Genomic DNA, 17721 nt, shown 5'->3' with positions numbered 1-17721 from the left:
TTTGTCTGCCATTAGATTGTCTTCAAGTTTTAAGTGCTTTCAAATGTTTCGTCTAATTTCAACTTGAAAACTGTTTAAATTGATCACTCGATACTTGGCAACAATCAGGATAATTGGTTGATCAACTTGAATCATAAATATCAATTTGATAACATCCAAAAGTAGACACAAAACTGGAGCAATATTTATTTATTAAAGGTAAACAAAAGGCAAACAACTAAGAAAATTTTCCTCCAACCTTTCAATTTATTTCCTGGTTTTTCTGGCTTCCAAATCAATTTTATCAACAAATTTTCCTTTTCCTTTCCAACATCAAATGCTGAACAAATTGCTGATGGTTGATGGAAGATGTAATAAATTTGTTGAAATGAAAACAAAAGACCAGATTTTTAGGTGAAAACAATATTCTGGTAAACGATATTTTGAGACAATTTTTATTTCTTCATTTTATATTTTTATCTTATAATCCCAGTTTTGGGCTCATTTTTTCACCCATTTTTGCCTTTTCTTCAATCCTGACATTCATTTATTTCACTTACCAGATGAAACAACAACAACAAAAACAATAGCCTTTCAATGAGGACATAAAGAAGAGATAAAAGCAAAAGGCAATATCGAGTTTGAACAAAGTACTAAAGAAGGCAAACAACAGCTATAACCAAGCAACAGCTCAACATCAAAATTGGTTAAAACCTTCAACTGAAATCCTAAGGTAAGGTTGCAATTTAAGCTGATTATTGGTAAATTGTTGGTTTGAACTTTGCAAAAAATTGACTTTTCTTCCAAATAACAATAAAAACTTTTGACATTAATATGCAATCCATGAAAAAAGGGTTCCACTTGCAATACAAAAAAAACCAAAGCTGTTGTCGAGTCAACCAGAGTGAGTTACTCTCATTGACTTGAATGTGTGTTTCTGGTTTTTATTTTGCTGCTACCTTCCCAACGGGTTAGTTAAATGGCAAGAATGATAATGTTATAAATCCTAGACAGAAGCAAAAGCTTTTCAAGTGTCAACGTTGTAATGGCTTTTCAATTGTTTATCATATCCACTGAAAAAAGGAAAATTGAAAGAGTTTCCAAATTTTCCAAAACTGTCAATATTACATTGTCATGTCAGTTTGATAATGTTAACTGTTACTGACGTATTTCAGTCCATTTTCATCAAAATGATTGCCTAGTTTGATTGAATAATAATACATTGAGAGCTTGAAAAAAGGGCGAAAAATGACAGTCAAGATGATGTCCATGTTCATTGTTTATCAAATCACCTGTCAATAATGGACTAATTTTACCTCATTTTTACCTCGTTTACCTTTTTTGCCTTTTTTTCATACAAAATTTAGTTTCTAATGTTGTTATTAATAATGCATTTTATATATTTTATCCGACAATATTAACAATTCATGGGAAAACATTTATTATTATTATGCTCGACATGGAACTGAATCTTTTATTTGGTAGTTCATTGAAAGACTGATTATCAATTTATTGATCGGTTGAAATTGAAATTCTTGACTAGTTGGACCCAAACATTTCAAAATTTTCATCTTGAAATTGGTTGAAAGAGGTTGGCAAAGGGTTTGGTTGAAGAAACCAGATTTTGTGGATAAAATGTTTTGAGGTTTTGCTTTTTTAAAATATTCATACAAATATCTTGTATTTTGTTATTGTTTCATGAAGCTTTATCTTTTGATTGGTTCTGGGAATTGTGATTTATTCTGGTTCTTCAATTATTTTCAAGGTGCATCAATATTTCAATCATGGAAAAAAGGTTAAACAGAAAAAGATGAAAATAATGATTACATTGATAATCAATAATAATTGTAATTGTTTCCTTCAATATTTTGCCATTATTTCCAATCATTTATGTTTTGCTCATTCTATTACATCTAAACTGTTATTCATTTAGCATCCAATTGTTCAGTTTTGGCTCTTTTATTCACTCGCTTTTTACATCATCATCATCATCATCATCATCATCATCTTAATGATTAACGTCAGTATAATCAACAAGAAAAAGGAAAAGCAATAACAAATGATTTTCACAAAAGAAAAGTACATTTCTTTTTGGTTCGACAAAACATTTAGGCAAAGGTCACTAAGTTTGCTGGCTTTTTTTTCAGTGTAAAATTCATGGTTGGTAAACTTTTGAGGATCAATTTTAAGGCAAGATTCATGAGAGTCAAAGAGAAACTGGAGAAGCAGAAGAATGAAAATGATGGAAACAAGCAATGAAAACTGGGAGTGAAAGTGAATGTTCAAGTCAACCCTTGAACCAACAAAATGTACAACATTCTTCTTCTTCTTCTTCTGTGTATGAAAACTAAAAATAAACATGAACAAATAATCTTCTAATGCTTTCGATAATCATCAAGAGTTTATTGTTTATTTTGCAATATTCATTCATTCACCCTGTTCTCTTGGTTGTGGTTCAAGTAGATAATTATCATGCAATTGAATGCAAGTGCACACTGGATTCAACCATCAACCTTAAATTAGCATCTTCAATGTTGAATACAAATTTCTAACCAAATTATCATTTAACCATTTTTTTACCTCCCAGTAGTGTTGAAGTGTACTTGAAAAATATCATTAATCTGAAGCATTTAGGCATTTGAGCATATTGTTAGTGTAACAGTTGAACCGAAACAATCACAAGTTAATCATGAATGTTGTCGGTCAGCAATACTATCGGGATTCCAGTTGCAAGTTCAACTTTTTTCAAGGTAACCAAAGATGATTGAATGGATTTGAAAAGGAAAGGACAAAAAGTAAAAGTGAAAAGTAAAATGATAGTAAATATTGTCAAAATGTCCAAATTTGAAACTTTGTGGTTCACTGAAACTCAAGGGACTGTTGGGTCAAGTTTCCTGTTCACAGGGAATCCAGTTTACAAATTTTCTCGCTGATAATAGAGATGGTGGTGGTGATGTTGATGATAGCCATCATCATCATCATTATCTTTATTACCTTTTTTCAGCATAAATTGCCACAGGATTGACATGAGGTAAGCTGAAACTTGTTCACTTACGCTCCATTTAACGTCCCAGTTTGCACCTGATAATGATGTCTTCAAGACAGGTAATGATGACAATTTGATTCAATGTCGGGGAAAAAAGAGAAATGACTTTGCGTCAACAACAGACAACAAAAGATGACAAATTAATTTAGACACTGATTTAATTGTCAACTATCTGTTGATCAACTTAATCATGCATTTTGAGCAAAACAAAATAAAAACTTGGAGTCAAAATGATTTTTTTTGATCGTTCGAATGGTCGTTTTTACAACTTCATAATCGATAGATTCACTTATTTCAAGACAGTTTTCAATTAATGTAAATGATTTTAATGTTGAACATTTCATGCTGATTAAGCGATAACTTTGTGTCTCTTAATTTGATCCTATTTAGTTGATTATTTTGCTTCCTTTAGTAGCGAAAAGGTTTGTTACCTGAGTTGATTGGACAATGTTAATGATCATTAGATTAGCAAATTAATGCAAAACGTTGTTCATGAGCTGCTCATGAGCTGCTGTTTACTGTATTTCTGTTTGCTAAGATTTTCTTGTCTTCATTTATTACTTTTGTACATTCAACGGACGATTATTATAATCGATAACTTTTACTCTTTTCTTCATCTCATCTAATAGATGAACACAGTTTTACCAATCTCATTATTCCTCAGGGTATCATGAAAACAAATCTGGTTCAGTTTGTGCCATGAAATTTTGTTGCAAAGAGCAATTACTATTTCTTTGTATCTTTTCAATGGAATCATTCCAGCTGATTGTTACACCTGTTTAGGTTCATATCTAGAGATTTACTTCAAGTTTGACCTTTAAACTGGAGCATGCACAGCAATTTCATCCATTAATTCAGCCCTGACTCATTTAATGAGATGAATATGAACAGAAATGAATTCTTCGAATCTAGACTCAAACTGTCATCATTATGACATTTTTTCATTTTTTCATTATTCATTTTCTAAAATACTCTAAAAGCCAAATGAATGACAAGAACACGAAACTGAAACAAATGAATAATGACCGACCAAGAAAAATGCCAATGTACAAGAGAGTTTGAGACCAAACATGTTTTGATTGTACTTAAGCATCATTCCAATACATCATTTATATAGATTGAGCTTAGGATTCGAACAAGAGCCAACCGATTCTGAATCAATTGCTAGTCAAATATCAATGATAATTTCAATAATCGACAAATTATTCGGTTAATTTTGCAAAATGTAAATTTATTTGAAATTTATTTAATAAACGCTTAAAAAATTATTACAAAGTTAGTTGCGTTCAAGTTTCATAACTTTTATTTAGCTTTCTTTAAAAGCATGAATTGAAAGTAGCTCCATCCGCATGTTTGATTCCGATCGGAATAGTAGTTGGACAAAACTTGCGACTTTCAGATGAAGCAAGACTGTAAAACGAAAAAGATCATAAAATTATGTTAATAGGACAAATAATTAAAACAAAATGAAGGGAATAGTCTTCAATCGATTGATGGTACTTACTGTGTGTAGGGATTGAGTGTTGCAGTGCTTAGAGTAACTGAATCGAAGTATATTTTTGGCTTGTTGATTGCGTAGTAGGGATTGTATGGCGAGGCCAGAGTCCATCGAAGGTAAACCGAAGTAATGTTTTGCAATGGAGCGATTGAGGAAATTGTTGCAGTATAAATTTTTTCCCTTTTGATCTTAATATCACTGCAAGAAGAATGATACAAAATTTGTTACCAATCGATATTAATAAAAAATGAAATAAACTTACTTTGGAGTCAATACAAACTCTTGTGCTGTATTTTTCTTGCTGTTGTCACTGTTAGGACTCGTGATTGAAAGCTTTAGTTTACCGTCATGGCTATCGAACTTTTTAGATGACGTTCTAACAGTCACTCCATAGTTGTACACTGAAAAATACAAACAAAAATTGTTATTATTATCAATAATTCGGTGCATTGAGAAAACAATGAGACTTGGACCTTACCTTGAGCAGTTACAGTGATGATACAAATGTTAACTAAAACAAAAGCAAACAATATTTTTGAATTCATGTTTGTTGGTTTATTGTCGATGATGATGCTTCAGCTAGATTCAAAGTAATACAATGTGTTATGATCAAGATGAATCGCTTTAAATAGTGGCAACTAATCACTAATCCAAGTGGTTCTCCTCCTTACAAGAGGCATCACGTGTTGCACTAACTTAATTTTGCGTTCATTGAGTGTCACTGAAGATATTATTTTTCAATTGCAGAAAGTTGTTGTGCCAGTGATATTAAGCCTGGTAAGTTTGCCGATTCGTACTTAAAGTAAAGCCTAACAAAAGGTTGTAATGCCATCTTTCGAGATTTAAGATAATGCCTGCTTCTACGATTATGTTAACTCGTGATTTGTCAAAATAGCAAAAGACAAAAAAGTAAATCGGCTTTTAAAATTAACATTAATCTATTGAAAAGTTTAGTAAGAAAATCGGTTTAAATCAAGTGGCAAGTTAGCTTGCGGCGGTTATTTCGCTAGTAAAGCATTTAATCGAAATCTTTTTAATCGCTTTAAATCTCTCTGACTTGAGCAAAAGGGACCTGGAAGCGGCATCTAATGATGAATATGATAACTTCAAAGGATAAGGAATATTGTTCATCTGATATATGAAGATGACGATACTTTTGTGCTCCTAACTCTTTCCAGGTAACAATCGAAGGAGTGAGTTTTTCGAAACTGTGGATCCCTCGGAATTCCAGGTTGTTTCAATATCCCTGGTCTTGGAACTACTCAAAAAATTTGTTTCTGTATTGGCCTAGAGTGCAATGGATCAAGCTTGATTATGTCATTACGCGATTTTTGGTTGAAAATACCAAGCATTCACAATGAAAGATCAGTTTTATACAAAGAAAAGACTTCTCATCGAGGTGTGAATTTTTGAGTTTCATTTCTTTTGACAATGAAGAGATAGTTTTACACAAAAGGAAAACCCGCCTAAAAATGAAGAGACCAAAGTTAATTTTCAATAACTAATTCTTGCAAACTTCGAGTATTACTCCGATTTTACTGTTTATAAACTTATTTGATTGCTTTTTAATGTTTTGTTGAATTTATTTAATTAAAAACTTGTAAAGAGAGAGAGAAAGAGAGTTTACAGTGATATTCGAGTTTCTTCGTGAAACTTTCATATTAACTGTGCTCAAATACAAGAATTGAAAGTAGCTCCATCCGCATGTTTAATTCCGATCGGAATCTTTTCTGGACAAAATTTGCGACTTTGAGATGAAGCAACACTGAAAGAGCAAAACATTGTACAATTAATTAACAGAACAATCATAACAGTCTTCAGCCAATTGATTGAATAATACTCACTGTGTGTAAGGATTGACGATTGAAGTGGTAAGGGTAACTGAATCGAAATAGATTTTTGGCTTTTTGATTGCATAATAGGGATTGTATGGTGAGGCCAGAGTCCATCGAAGGTAAACCGATGTAATGTTGTTCAATGGAGCAAAAGATGCTATTGCTGCAGTATAAGTTCTGTCCTTTTTGATCTTAACATCTCTGTAAAAGAAACGATACAAAATTCATTTAATTTTTGTTTCAATCATGTGATATGAAATTAAACTTTTGTAACTTACGTTGGGGTCAAAACAAAGTCTTCTTGTGAAGTCTTTTTGGAATCGTAACTCATGACGGAAAGCTTGAGTTTACCTTCATGGCTATCGAATTTTTTATCGGCCGTTTTAACAGTCACTTCATAGCTGAACACTGAAAGCACAAACACAATTTTCAATTAATTAATTCTGTAGAATCAGTAAACAATTATAATTACCTTGAGCAGCATCAATGACAACATATAAGTTGACAGCTAAAACAAAAGCTAAAAATATTTTTGAATTCATGTTGAGTCGATGATTTATTAATGATGGTGATGTTTCAGCTAACTTCAGAGCAATGAATAAAATATGATCGAAATGAATTACTTTAAATAATGGCAAACTATCAATAATCTAACTGATTTTCTTCTTTCCAAGAACAATCATGGGCTAACTTGATTTGCGTTTCAGATTGTAATTGATGATATTGTTCAGTTGAAAAAGGTTGTACTAGCGATAAGTTTTGATCGTATCTTCAATGTTATTGTTTTACAGCTTGAATGTATTGATCAATGATCTTGATTTTTTATTGCTATTCATATCTTGTTGTTTGATCTGGGTTTCATCAATTTCAAAGGGTAATGTTCATGGAGGGTTTAAGACTCTGTGTTTACTCAAGAAGACGGTCAATGCCATTTACTGAGTGTTTTTATTTTGTCCGTCTGTTCGGGTTCATAACTCGAGAACCACTTATGCTAAGGAAAAATGGACAATGGTTCTTTTTCCCTTGAGGTAGCCCATGCACTTTGTTTCAATGTCATTCGTTTATTTGAAAAAATGTGTATTTGGCCAACAATTAATCTCAGAAACGAGCTAAGCAATGATTTTCGCTAGATTGCATTGAACTTCTTAGATTGAAAACGCACAAGCCTTTGCTTAAAAGAGATTTTTAGAAACCAAATTGAACTTTATGTTTGATAGTTTCTAGAAAAGAAATTTTCCAGAAAAATAACCACATGAAAAATGATTTCAACCCAAAAGTTTCAAGATAAATTGTAATAAATTAATCAAAATAATTATCGAATTTAGTCGGAAAACAATGAAATTAAGATAAGTTTATACAAAATAAAGCTAACTTTTATCAAATTGTTTTGTTATTAGTTATCGATTAGATCGATGAGATAGTTGTATCAATTGTTTTCAATAATATCGTAATAAATAATCATTGCAAAACAAATTGTAACACATGATTACTAGGAATTTTGTGAAGGAGAATCTCTCAGATTATTGATAATTTGCCACTATTTAAAGTTAATGTAATTTAATGTATTTCATTTCAATCATTATTAATTGTGCTAATTTGAAGTTTAAGCAACATTGAAAGTCAAAAAAACAATAAATTGATTCAAAATGAATTCAAAGATCTTTTTTGCTTTTTTTTTAGCTGTTTACATCTGTATCATCACTGTAAATGCTCAAGGTAAGGGCCGAGTCGCATTGTTTTCTCAGTCCACAGAATTAATTGCTCACAAATTGTGTTCGTGTTTTTAGTTTACAGCTATGGAGTGTCTGTTAAAACGGCCGATAAAGAATTCGGTAGCCAAAAAGGTAAAATCAAGCTTGCAATCATGAGTACAAATACCGTAAAAACTACACAAGAAGACTTTGTATTGACTCCAAAGTAAGTTGATTTTATTTCATATATTTATTAATAATTACATATTCATTGTTGACATATTTTGTTAATTTTTCTTGCAGTGATATTAAGATCAAAAAGGACAGAACTTATACTGCAACAGTTTCATCAATCGCTCCATTAAACAACATCACATCGGTTTACCTTCGATGGACTCTGGCCTCACCATACAATCCATACTACGCAATCAAAAAGCCAACAATCTACTTTGATTCAGTTACCCTTAGCACTTCAATCGTTAATCCTTACACACAGTGAGTATCATCTCTTTTATTGATTGAAGACTATTGTGATTGCTTCGTTAATGCAAGTTGTTAATCGTAATTAATTGTACAATTTTTTGCTCTTCTAGTCTTGCTGTTTCTCAAAGTTGCAAGTTTTGTCCAGCAACTACACCAATCGGAATTAAACATGCGGATGGAGCTACTTTCAATTCATGTATCTGAATCTGTATCTATAAAAGTTATGGACCATAAACTCAACTAATTTTGTAATATTTTTTCATGTTTTATAAATAAAAATAAAATAAATTTTAAAATTGTTTTTATGTTAATGTTAAATCTCATACAGCCTTTGTAAGGTTTCACCATAGGTACACCATTGATAAACTTATAGCTGGTGCAACAACTTTGTTCAACTGAACATAATCAGGAAGAACGCTTTTCCCAATGATATGGATTAAATGTCATTATTTTAGGTCCAATGTGAGGAAACTGGAGAGGAACCAACAAGTTCAGATAATATTAGCTCTGATAACAATGAATCTCCCAAGAATCATAAGACAAAGTCAGAGTATCTAACTCGACCTCATCGCCATAGCCATCAAAATGTACACAAAGATTTCAAATCTAGAGATTCAGATTCTGTTGAACAGCATTTATAATCAATTGCATCCAGAGATTAAAGAAATCCCTGTCAAAGGTTGAAATGTAATTTCGAAGGAGTTTGTGAATTCAATACTAGAGGTCGCCCCTACTGTGAATACAAATTCAATTGTTCAACAAAAATAAGACTAGAGATGGCAGGATCGGCGATTTACAAGCTCGATCTTCGAATCGAAAAAAATTAAAAGATCGAGCCCAAGATCGACCAAAATGAAAAGATCGACTCGAAGGTCGATCCAAGATCGATCTTTCAATGTTTTGATTTTCCGTACAACTGCTGACTGAAATGATTGAGTGAAAAACAAAATCATGAAAAATCTAGCAATTTTTGGGTTATTTTACGTAATTTTTAGGCTGGTCGATCTTTCTCGAGTACTCGATCTTTTCCTGTCATCCCTAAATAAGACAGATTAAAGGAAACTGAAACGGTTTGCGTTCCAGATGCACGTTATTATGAAAATTTATGTTCCCTGAAAGAAGAATCATTTCGTTAGGTCCGTTTTAATAGTTTTGTTGGAAAATCGTATTCCCTGGGAGTTATTCATCGAATCCCTTAAGACCCCATGCGACCTAACTTTTCAAATAGAGCTTTGCATGACGATTCTATGATGCTAGGCACATTGCTTCAAACCTCTGATTCTGTTTAGATATTATATATTGTTTATAATTATTAGACTCAGACTCATTAGTATATTGTTTAGCGCCATAAAAAGCAATATGGAACAACATTATTCTAGAACATAGAACATTATTCACGCAGACTCAGTAATCGTTCCTAATTAATATAAGCGATACTTTTACAATATCAAGAACACAACTTCAAAAGCAGCGCTTGCATCAACGTCACAAATAATAAAAATAATAATAGTAATAATAACTGCAAAATGGACTCTGAAGGTCATGCCATTGGCAGCGATACACTCCAACAAAAGTTGCTGGAACCAAAGTTAGAGGGTCATCCTGATCACTCACCTCTACAGCAACATAACCAACTCGATCAGTCTCCCCCTATTCAGCCTTCGCCATACCAGCCTCAACCTTATCTTCCTCCTACCCATCGACCTCCACCCCAACCGCCCACACAAACCCAGCTTCCACCAGACCATACTTCGCAAGCCCATCCTCAGCAGATCTACAGGCCGAGAAGAAGAAGAAGAAGAAGAAGAGGACAAGCATGGCAACGGACAAACAATAAGTAAGCTTTTTATTTAATTCCCATTAAATGTTCTAATGATCGCAATGATCTAATTTGTATTCGTTTTTCTTTTGTATCTTTCAGTATGAACATTACCAATAATATCTACATCTTGGATGGTCGGTCTCCAGTGGCTATGGACATAATAAATAGGTGCCTTCAAGGACATTCCCGCTGGAACCGACCATATTAAAATTTTAAAAAAATGATAAATAAAATAATTAAATATAAGTGATGATTATGATGATATAAAAGAAAAGCATTAAAAAATTATGTAGTTACAGTAAGTAACAGTAAGTCCAGTTATTTCTCTTTAGCCTTTCTACCCTTTTCCCTTCAGTGGTAGTCATTAGAGTGGACTTAAAACTGCAAAATTTGATTTTTTCCTCCTGTAGTTCACATAGATGTTAGCACTCCAAAAAACAAAAACCTCGGGAAATTACTGTATATTATTTTTAAAAACGTATGCATTGAAAAGTGTATAGCAAATCTGCAACCAGCATGGAAAATTTTCGACCTCTCATGATGGAAAGCTTTTAAAGCCAAATATCACAAAATGACACAAGTTATATCTATAGTTATTACATAGTTACAATATTTATCTCGGTCTTTATATCAGCTTCTGCAATTTTCACTCTTTTTGGCTATTTTTCAAATATGATTGACCAAATTATTCAGAATGTTTGATTACGTTGTTTCAACATTTACTGGCTTGGACGGCATCTTTATTGAGTTTAAAAATATACTTTTAAATCCATATTTCAATCTGTTAACCCTGTTTGCTGATTTTCCAGAATCAAAACTTCACTATATAATTCAGCATGCTATCCATGTGCATATCCATGTAATCAACATGGAAATTGAGTAATCGGCTGAATTTGCGGTCTCTTTCAACATGATGGGTTAGTCGAGACAAACATTTTGAAATCCTGAATAACTTGTAAGAGCAATAAATTATTTTGTGATCCTAAGCGAACCCGATATTCAGCATTCGAAAGGGTGAATAAATCTGACGAGTTAGTTTATTTATTTAATTGTTATTAAAGTTGATTTAATTCAGTAATTATTTGAAACACGGTCTTTTCCTTGCAATCTAAGTAATCAAATAAGAATTGGTTCGCTAATTATGAAAATTTCATAGTGCTCAAAATACAAGACATGAAAAGTACCTCTATTAGCATGTTGCGTGCAAAGGGAATAGATGCTAGACGAAACTTGCGACTTTGAGATACAAGACATTTAGCAATCAGCATCTATTCGAGAGACGTTTGGGGTTCTATAATAATAGATCCAATCCGTTTCGATATGCCCAAATTTGAAATTAGCTTCATCCTCATTTGTAATTCCGATTGGAAAAGTTTCTGGATAAAAAATGTGAATTTCACATGGAGAAAAACTGTAGGAGCAAAAAACCAGACAATTGAGATTAACAACTGACATTTAAAACTATGTTATTAGTCTTCAATCAAACGATTAGATGATACACACCTTGGGAGTGGCAAAAGCGTAAACATCTTTAGCTTAACCGGATTGACATAGATTGTTGGTTTTTTGGTCGCATAGGCGGTATTGTTTGGTGTGGCCAGAGTCCATCGAAGGTAAACTGATGTAATGTGGTCTAATGGAGCAATCGATGAAATTTTTGCAGTATAAGTACTGTCTCTTTTTAATTCAACATCACTGCAGGAAAAATCATACAAAGTTTAATATTAAATACTAAATATTAATTCAAATAAACTTACTTTGGAGTCAATAAGTAGTCTTCTCGTGTAATTTTATTGGTGTCATTACTCATAACTGAAAGCTTGAGTTTACCTTCATGGCTATCAAACTCTCTATAAGCCGTGCTAACAGCCACTTTATAGCTGTACACTAAAGAACACGAACACAATTTTCGATTAATCAATTAATTCTATGGAATCAGAAAACAATGAGACGTTAACATTACCTTGAGCAGTTGTAATGGTACAGATGTTAACAGCTAAAATAAAAGCAAAAATGATCTTTGAATTCATGTTGAGTCGAGTTATTGTTTTGTTGACTTACAATTTTGATCCAACTAATTCAAATGCAATACAATTAATATTGATCGGAATGAAATATTAATACTTTAAATAGTGGGAAATTATCAACAATCTAAGAGACTCTCCTCTACAAAATTCCGAGTAATCATGTGTTACGATTCTGGGTACAAGAATGATTTAAGATGATAGTATTATTGTATAATCGAAAACAATTTATAAAACCATATATTTGCTTATGATTCCAAACAAGTAGACAGCACAAGAACGCTATGTAAAAGACCGTCCTCTATAAATATGATCGAAAATCGATAATTGGTTTTTATTCCATTTACAGAGCGTTTTTCGTTTGTCTGCTTATTTGGCTTCATAGAACTGTTTATATATGGTTATATCAACTGTTTTAAATTATACAATATTATCATCATCATAAACAATTCTTGGAACCCGAACCGTAACATATGATTAATCGGAATTTTGTGGAAAGGAATCTCGTATATTATTGATAACTTGTCGCTATTTAAAGTACTGTTCTCGATCATTATTATTATATTTGTATTACTTTGATGTTGAAACAGCATTAAAAATCAACAAAACACTAAATCGAGTCAAAATGAATTCAAAGATCTTGTTTGCTTTTGTTTTAACTGTTAACATTTGCATCATCACTGCAACTACTCAGGGTAAAGTTGTTGTCCAAGTCTTATTGTTTTCTGTGTCCAAAGAGAGAATTGATTAATCACAAATTGTATTATTGTTTTTAGTCTACACCTATGGAATGTTTGTTAGAACTGCAGATAAAGAATTCGATAGCCAAAACGGTAAACTCAAGCTCTCAGTCATTAGTACTGACAATCTATTTCCTTACCGTGAACCGTATACCAGCAAAATTACACAAGAAGATTTTGTATTGATCAAAGTAAGTTTAAATGGATTAATATCGTTACGATTCGTTGACGCATTCTGCATAATTTTTCTTTCAGTGATGTTGAAGGTAAACTCAAGCTTGCAATCATGAGTACTAATACCAAAAAAACTACACAAGAAGACTTAGTATTGACTCCAAAGTAAGTTAATTTTATTTCATATATTTACATATTTATTGTTGACATATTTTGTTGACATATACATAATTTTTCTTGCAGTGATATCAAGATCAAAAAGGACAAAACTTATGCTACAACAATTTCATCGATTGCTCCATTAGACAACATTACATCGGTTTATCTTCGATAGACTCTGGCCTCACAAGACAATCCAGTCTATTCAATCGAAAAACCAACAATCTACTTCGATTCAATCATTCTAAGCATGTTCACGCTTAGGTCCTACCCAGAGTGAGTATCATCTATCAATTTATTTCGGGCTAACCTAAATTGTTTTGTTGTCAATCATGATTAATGTTTTTTCGCTCTTTCAGGCTTTTTCCATGTGTAAGTTACGATTTTCGGCCAGAAACAAATCCGATCGAAATTAAACATGCGGATGGAACTACATTCAATTTTTACAATCGCAGAGTGCAATGGAAATATTACGGAGAAAACTCAAATATCTCTGTATTAGATGCTGAATGTCATTAGACATTTGTTACGAACCCGATATTCAGCATTCGAAAGAGTGAATCAATCTGACGAGTTGGTTTATTTATTTAATTGTAATTAAAGTTTATTTAATTCAGTAATTGTTTGGAACACGGTCTTTTCCTTGCAATCGCAGTAATCGAGTAAGAATTGGTTAGCTAATTATGAAAATTTCATAGTATTGCTCGAAATACAAGACATGAAAAGTATCTCCATATCTAGCATGTTAAGTGCAAAGGGAATAGTTGCTAGACAAAACTTGCGACTTTGAGATACAAGACATTTAGGAATCAGCATCTATTTGAGAAATACTTGGGGTACTATAATAATAGGTTCAATCCGTTTTGATATGCCAAAATTTGAAATTACCTCCATCATCATTTGTAATCCCGATTGCGATAATTTCTAAATAAAACTGTGAATTTTACACAAAGAAAAACTGCAAGAGCGAAAAAATTAGACAGTTAAGATCAAAAAATGACATTCAAAACTATCTTATCAGTCTTATATCAAAGGATTAGATGAGACTCACCCTGGGAGTGGCAAAAGCGTGAACTTATTTAGCTGGCTGAATTAAAATAGATTGTTGGTTTTTTGATTCCAATTTTGTTCAAACTGACCCAAATGTTTATACCCAATTGTTATGACCCAACAATTTATAGTGATCAAAATGGCATTTTAATACTTCAAATGTTGGCAAATTATCAATAATCTAAGAGATTCCCGTCTACGAAATTCGGCAGCTTTCTGGATTCTTTGCTTGAAGAATTTAGCAGCTCGCTCTTCAGTCTTTTTCCGCGCCTTCTGGAGATAAGCTTCGTAAGCCAAGCAGACAGTTCCTTTTAGTTCAGCTTCCAAACGCTGCTTTTGAAGTTAGAGTTTTCTTTCTTCTCTTCATTTCTCATTCTTGGGTTTATTAGGTTTAGTTGGACCACCAGATGGAGCTGAAGGACCAGTGCGAGTTTCAACAGCTTGTACTTCAGGAGTTACCAAAGGACGGAGGAAGCTGGGTCAATCAACTGGTTTGGGAGGGTTTTGTTCTGCCAAAGGACGATAAGGCTGGAAGGGTCGGCTGATAGATGGACCAAGAGGACGGCTGGACGAAGAAGAAGGGCAAGAATTGGAATCCAAGGGTTGAAAAGTACCACCAGGGGCGTATATTATTTTAAATCCCCACCAAAGACCACCAAAGGTTTACTAATAGGTCCAGCAGGTGTTGGTGCAGATGCTAGACCCTAGGTATTGCTACCAAACCAGTGTCCGGGCGAGCTAAACGGAGAATCGATGGATTCGGGATCGTAATCCGACACGAGAGAGAGAAAATCCACTAAAACAATAGACAGAAAAAAGAGCAAGAGATTAGTTCTGGAAGAACAAGAAAAACAATCCTGTCAACTGCGCCGAATGTGACAGTTCACAACTGCTAACAGCCAAAAAAGGAAGAGTTAACTGACTTTTCTATGGACATCAACCAAAAGTGAAAAGTTAGAGAGAAAGGGATGGATCTTACTATTCTAAAACCTATCGGTTTAAAGTGAAAAGAGGAGAGAGGGCAGCACTAGAGAGTGAAGAAGCAAGAAGTTGAAAGTTGAAGTCAAACTTCATTGATAATTTTAAAGAAAAGCTCTGAGTATATATGTTTCCCATGGGACATAGGGATTTCAGTAAAAAATGGTTCAAATTTAACCTTTCGTTGTAATTTAAAAAACTCTGAGGCATGTTCACAAAATTGAGTGTGACAAAAGACCCAATGAAACTAAGACGTTTACTCAATCAGCATGACAATGTGACAATTTGAGAGGGTTCACTGTAGTTTTAAGGATAAATAAACTCCTTTAAAAACTTTTTTATCTTTAAAATCTCATGAAGCACTGAAACACCATATTTATACAAAGCTTTCTAAGGACATTTTGATGATCATTGTCATCTTTCATTATGTCTATTTATGAACAGAAACATAACTTCATTGAATTATTTGAACGAAACGATAAAGGTAGCTATGAATGCTTTATTAGGCATTTAATTAGACAATATCTTTTATATTTTGCTTCAATTCAATGTTTAATGTGAAAGATGAAAGATGAAAGATTAGTAAGAATTCAATGCAATGCATAATGTTACGGTTAAAGCCAAACAATAGTATGAATAGATCAATGAAGAGAAACATTTAAAAATTTTCCTTCCAAGAACCATCGATTCTGTGATAATTACTCATATTGTTAGAAGAATGTTTATGCAATTATTATACAGAAAGTTTTTATGTTGTCTCCTTATTTGGGTTCATAACTCAATATATGGTTATATTAATTGTTTCCAATTGTATAATATCAGCATCATAAATAATTCTTGGAAGACGAATTGTAACACATGATTACGCGGAACTTTGTTGAGGATAGCTTCTTAGATTTTTGATAATTTGCCACTATTTGCAGTATTTATTTCGATCATTTTTATTATAATTGTACTACTATTGAGTGGAAGCAACATTGAAAAGCAACTAACAATTAATCGACTCAGCATGAATTCAAAAATCTTGTTTGCTTTTGTTTTAGCTGTTAACATCTGTATCATCACTGCAACTGCTAAAGGTAAGGACCGAGTCTCGTTGCTCTCTGGGTCTACCGAATTAATTGCAAATTTTTTCTGAATAGTGTACACCTATGGAGTGATTGTTAGAACGGCTAATAAAGACTTCGAAAGTCATGAAGGTAAACTCAAGCTGTCAGTTATAAGTAACAACACCAACAAAATTACACAAGAAGACTTTGAATTGACTCCAAAGTAAGTTCATTTTATTGCATATTTTGATTAATTGCTAACTTTGCTTGAATTTCGCTGTAGTGATGTTGAAATCATGCAAGCCAATAAATATGCTACAACAATTTCATCGTTTGCGCCACCAGATAAAATTACATCGGTCTACCTTCGATGGACTCTGTCCCAACCATACAATCCATACAATGCCATTGAAAAACCAACAGTCTATTTCAAATCAGTCAATCTAAACGTTTTTGAATTTAGACAAGATCCACAGTGAGTATCATGCAACCAATTAATTAAAGACTAATACAACTATTTTGTAAATACGAGCCGTCAATCATAATTAATTGTTTCATTCACCGATCTTTCAGGTGGTCTCCATGTACAAGTTACAAGTTTTATCCAGAAACTATTCCAATTGGAATTAAACATGCTGATGGAGCTATCTTCAACTATTACGATGAAGAAACGACATTCAAGTTTTACAAACAAAACGTTTCTGTGTTGGATGCGGAATGCTAAGTGTCTTGCATCTTAAAATCATCTTAGAGACACAGTATCCAGCATCTTTCCCAATTGCAATTGCATACAGATGGAGCTAATTAAGATTCTTGTATTTGAAAAAAGATACATGCATGAGGATTTTATAAACTGAAATATGTTCGCAATACTTACAATTGTGTGCCCGGGTTACTATTATGACCAGGAAAGAGCCTAAATTTAGCCAACTTACACAATCAAGAGCTTGATAACGTTTTGGCACTGATTTAGCTCAAATTTTACCAATTTTTTATTGAATTTTTACCAATAATTTATTAGATTTAAACTTGAAAAAAAGGTTATGGGATTCGAACACAAACGCTCCGAAGCATCAGACCATCACTTTAACCACTAAGCTAAGCTTTCTTATGTTGAAAAATCAATTTAAAGTAAATGCCAATAAAAAAATGGTCATTTAGCTAAAATTTTGTCAAGAAAATTTACCAAGAAT

At 32.7% G+C, this 17721-nt stretch overlaps 6 protein-coding genes and 1 long non-coding RNA gene across 7 annotated transcripts; 4 read left to right on the top strand and 3 right to left on the bottom strand.

The window, feature by feature from the left end:
* Window positions 1-4235: 4235 nt before the first annotated feature.
* On the bottom strand, window positions 4236-5113 carry LOC107367441 (uncharacterized). The gene is made up of 4 exons (XM_015935138.3): window positions 5002-5113; window positions 4786-4924; window positions 4530-4721; window positions 4236-4435 (listed from the first exon to the last, which is right to left on the bottom strand). Exons 1-4 carry the CDS (start codon window positions 5066-5068, stop codon window positions 4342-4344), a joined length of 492 nt encoding a protein of 163 aa, XP_015790624.2. The 5' UTR covers window positions 5069-5113; the 3' UTR covers window positions 4236-4341.
* A 972-nt stretch (window positions 5114-6085) lies between these two features.
* On the bottom strand, window positions 6086-6947 carry LOC107367432 (uncharacterized). Its single transcript, XM_015935133.3, has 4 exons — window positions 6831-6947; window positions 6637-6766; window positions 6368-6559; window positions 6086-6288 (listed from the first exon to the last, which is right to left on the bottom strand). Exons 1-4 carry the CDS (start codon window positions 6898-6900, stop codon window positions 6195-6197), a joined length of 486 nt encoding a protein of 161 aa, XP_015790619.2. The 5' UTR covers window positions 6901-6947; the 3' UTR covers window positions 6086-6194.
* Window positions 6948-7953: 1006 nt separating this feature from the next.
* LOC107367437 (uncharacterized) lies at window positions 7954-8830 on the top strand. The gene is made up of 4 exons (XM_015935135.3): window positions 7954-8074; window positions 8146-8275; window positions 8353-8544; window positions 8643-8830. Exons 1-4 carry the CDS (start codon window positions 8005-8007, stop codon window positions 8734-8736), a joined length of 486 nt encoding a protein of 161 aa, XP_015790621.1. The 5' UTR covers window positions 7954-8004; the 3' UTR covers window positions 8737-8830.
* Window positions 8831-9681: 851 nt separating this feature from the next.
* On the top strand, window positions 9682-10654 carry LOC149094154 (uncharacterized). The gene is made up of 2 exons (XM_089267030.1): window positions 9682-10369; window positions 10454-10654. The coding sequence occupies exons 1-2, from the start codon at window positions 10059-10061 to the stop codon at window positions 10560-10562; spliced, it is 420 nt and encodes a 139-aa protein (XP_089123156.1). The 5' UTR covers window positions 9682-10058; the 3' UTR covers window positions 10563-10654.
* Window positions 10655-11388: 734 nt separating this feature from the next.
* LOC112539441 (uncharacterized) lies at window positions 11389-12757 on the bottom strand. Its single transcript, XM_025161973.2, has 4 exons — window positions 12318-12757; window positions 12112-12241; window positions 11858-12049; window positions 11389-11765 (listed from the first exon to the last, which is right to left on the bottom strand). The coding sequence occupies exons 1-4, from the start codon at window positions 12382-12384 to the stop codon at window positions 11609-11611; spliced, it is 546 nt and encodes a 181-aa protein (XP_025017741.1). The 5' UTR covers window positions 12385-12757; the 3' UTR covers window positions 11389-11608.
* Window positions 12758-13331: 574 nt separating this feature from the next.
* Window positions 13332-13926, top strand: LOC149094153 (uncharacterized). Its single transcript, XR_016198311.1, has 3 exons — window positions 13332-13457; window positions 13536-13727; window positions 13811-13926. It is a non-coding gene; the product is annotated as an uncharacterized LOC149094153 (long non-coding RNA).
* A 2498-nt stretch (window positions 13927-16424) lies between these two features.
* On the top strand, window positions 16425-17408 carry LOC112539438 (uncharacterized). Its single transcript, XM_025161957.2, has 4 exons — window positions 16425-16558; window positions 16622-16751; window positions 16812-17003; window positions 17102-17408. The coding sequence occupies exons 1-4, from the start codon at window positions 16489-16491 to the stop codon at window positions 17250-17252; spliced, it is 543 nt and encodes a 180-aa protein (XP_025017725.2). The 5' UTR covers window positions 16425-16488; the 3' UTR covers window positions 17253-17408.
* Window positions 17409-17721: the final 313 nt, after the last annotated feature.

This window comes from Tetranychus urticae, chromosome 2, assembly GCF_039701765.1.
Source record: "Tetranychus urticae isolate SD_2017Ah chromosome 2, NJAU_TeUrti_SD_1.0, whole genome shotgun sequence".
In the NCBI taxonomy this organism is placed as follows: domain Eukaryota; kingdom Metazoa; phylum Arthropoda; class Arachnida; order Trombidiformes; family Tetranychidae; genus Tetranychus; species Tetranychus urticae.
The sequence above is the reverse complement of the archived record's forward strand: the minus strand, read 5'-3'. Positions and strand labels throughout refer to the sequence as shown.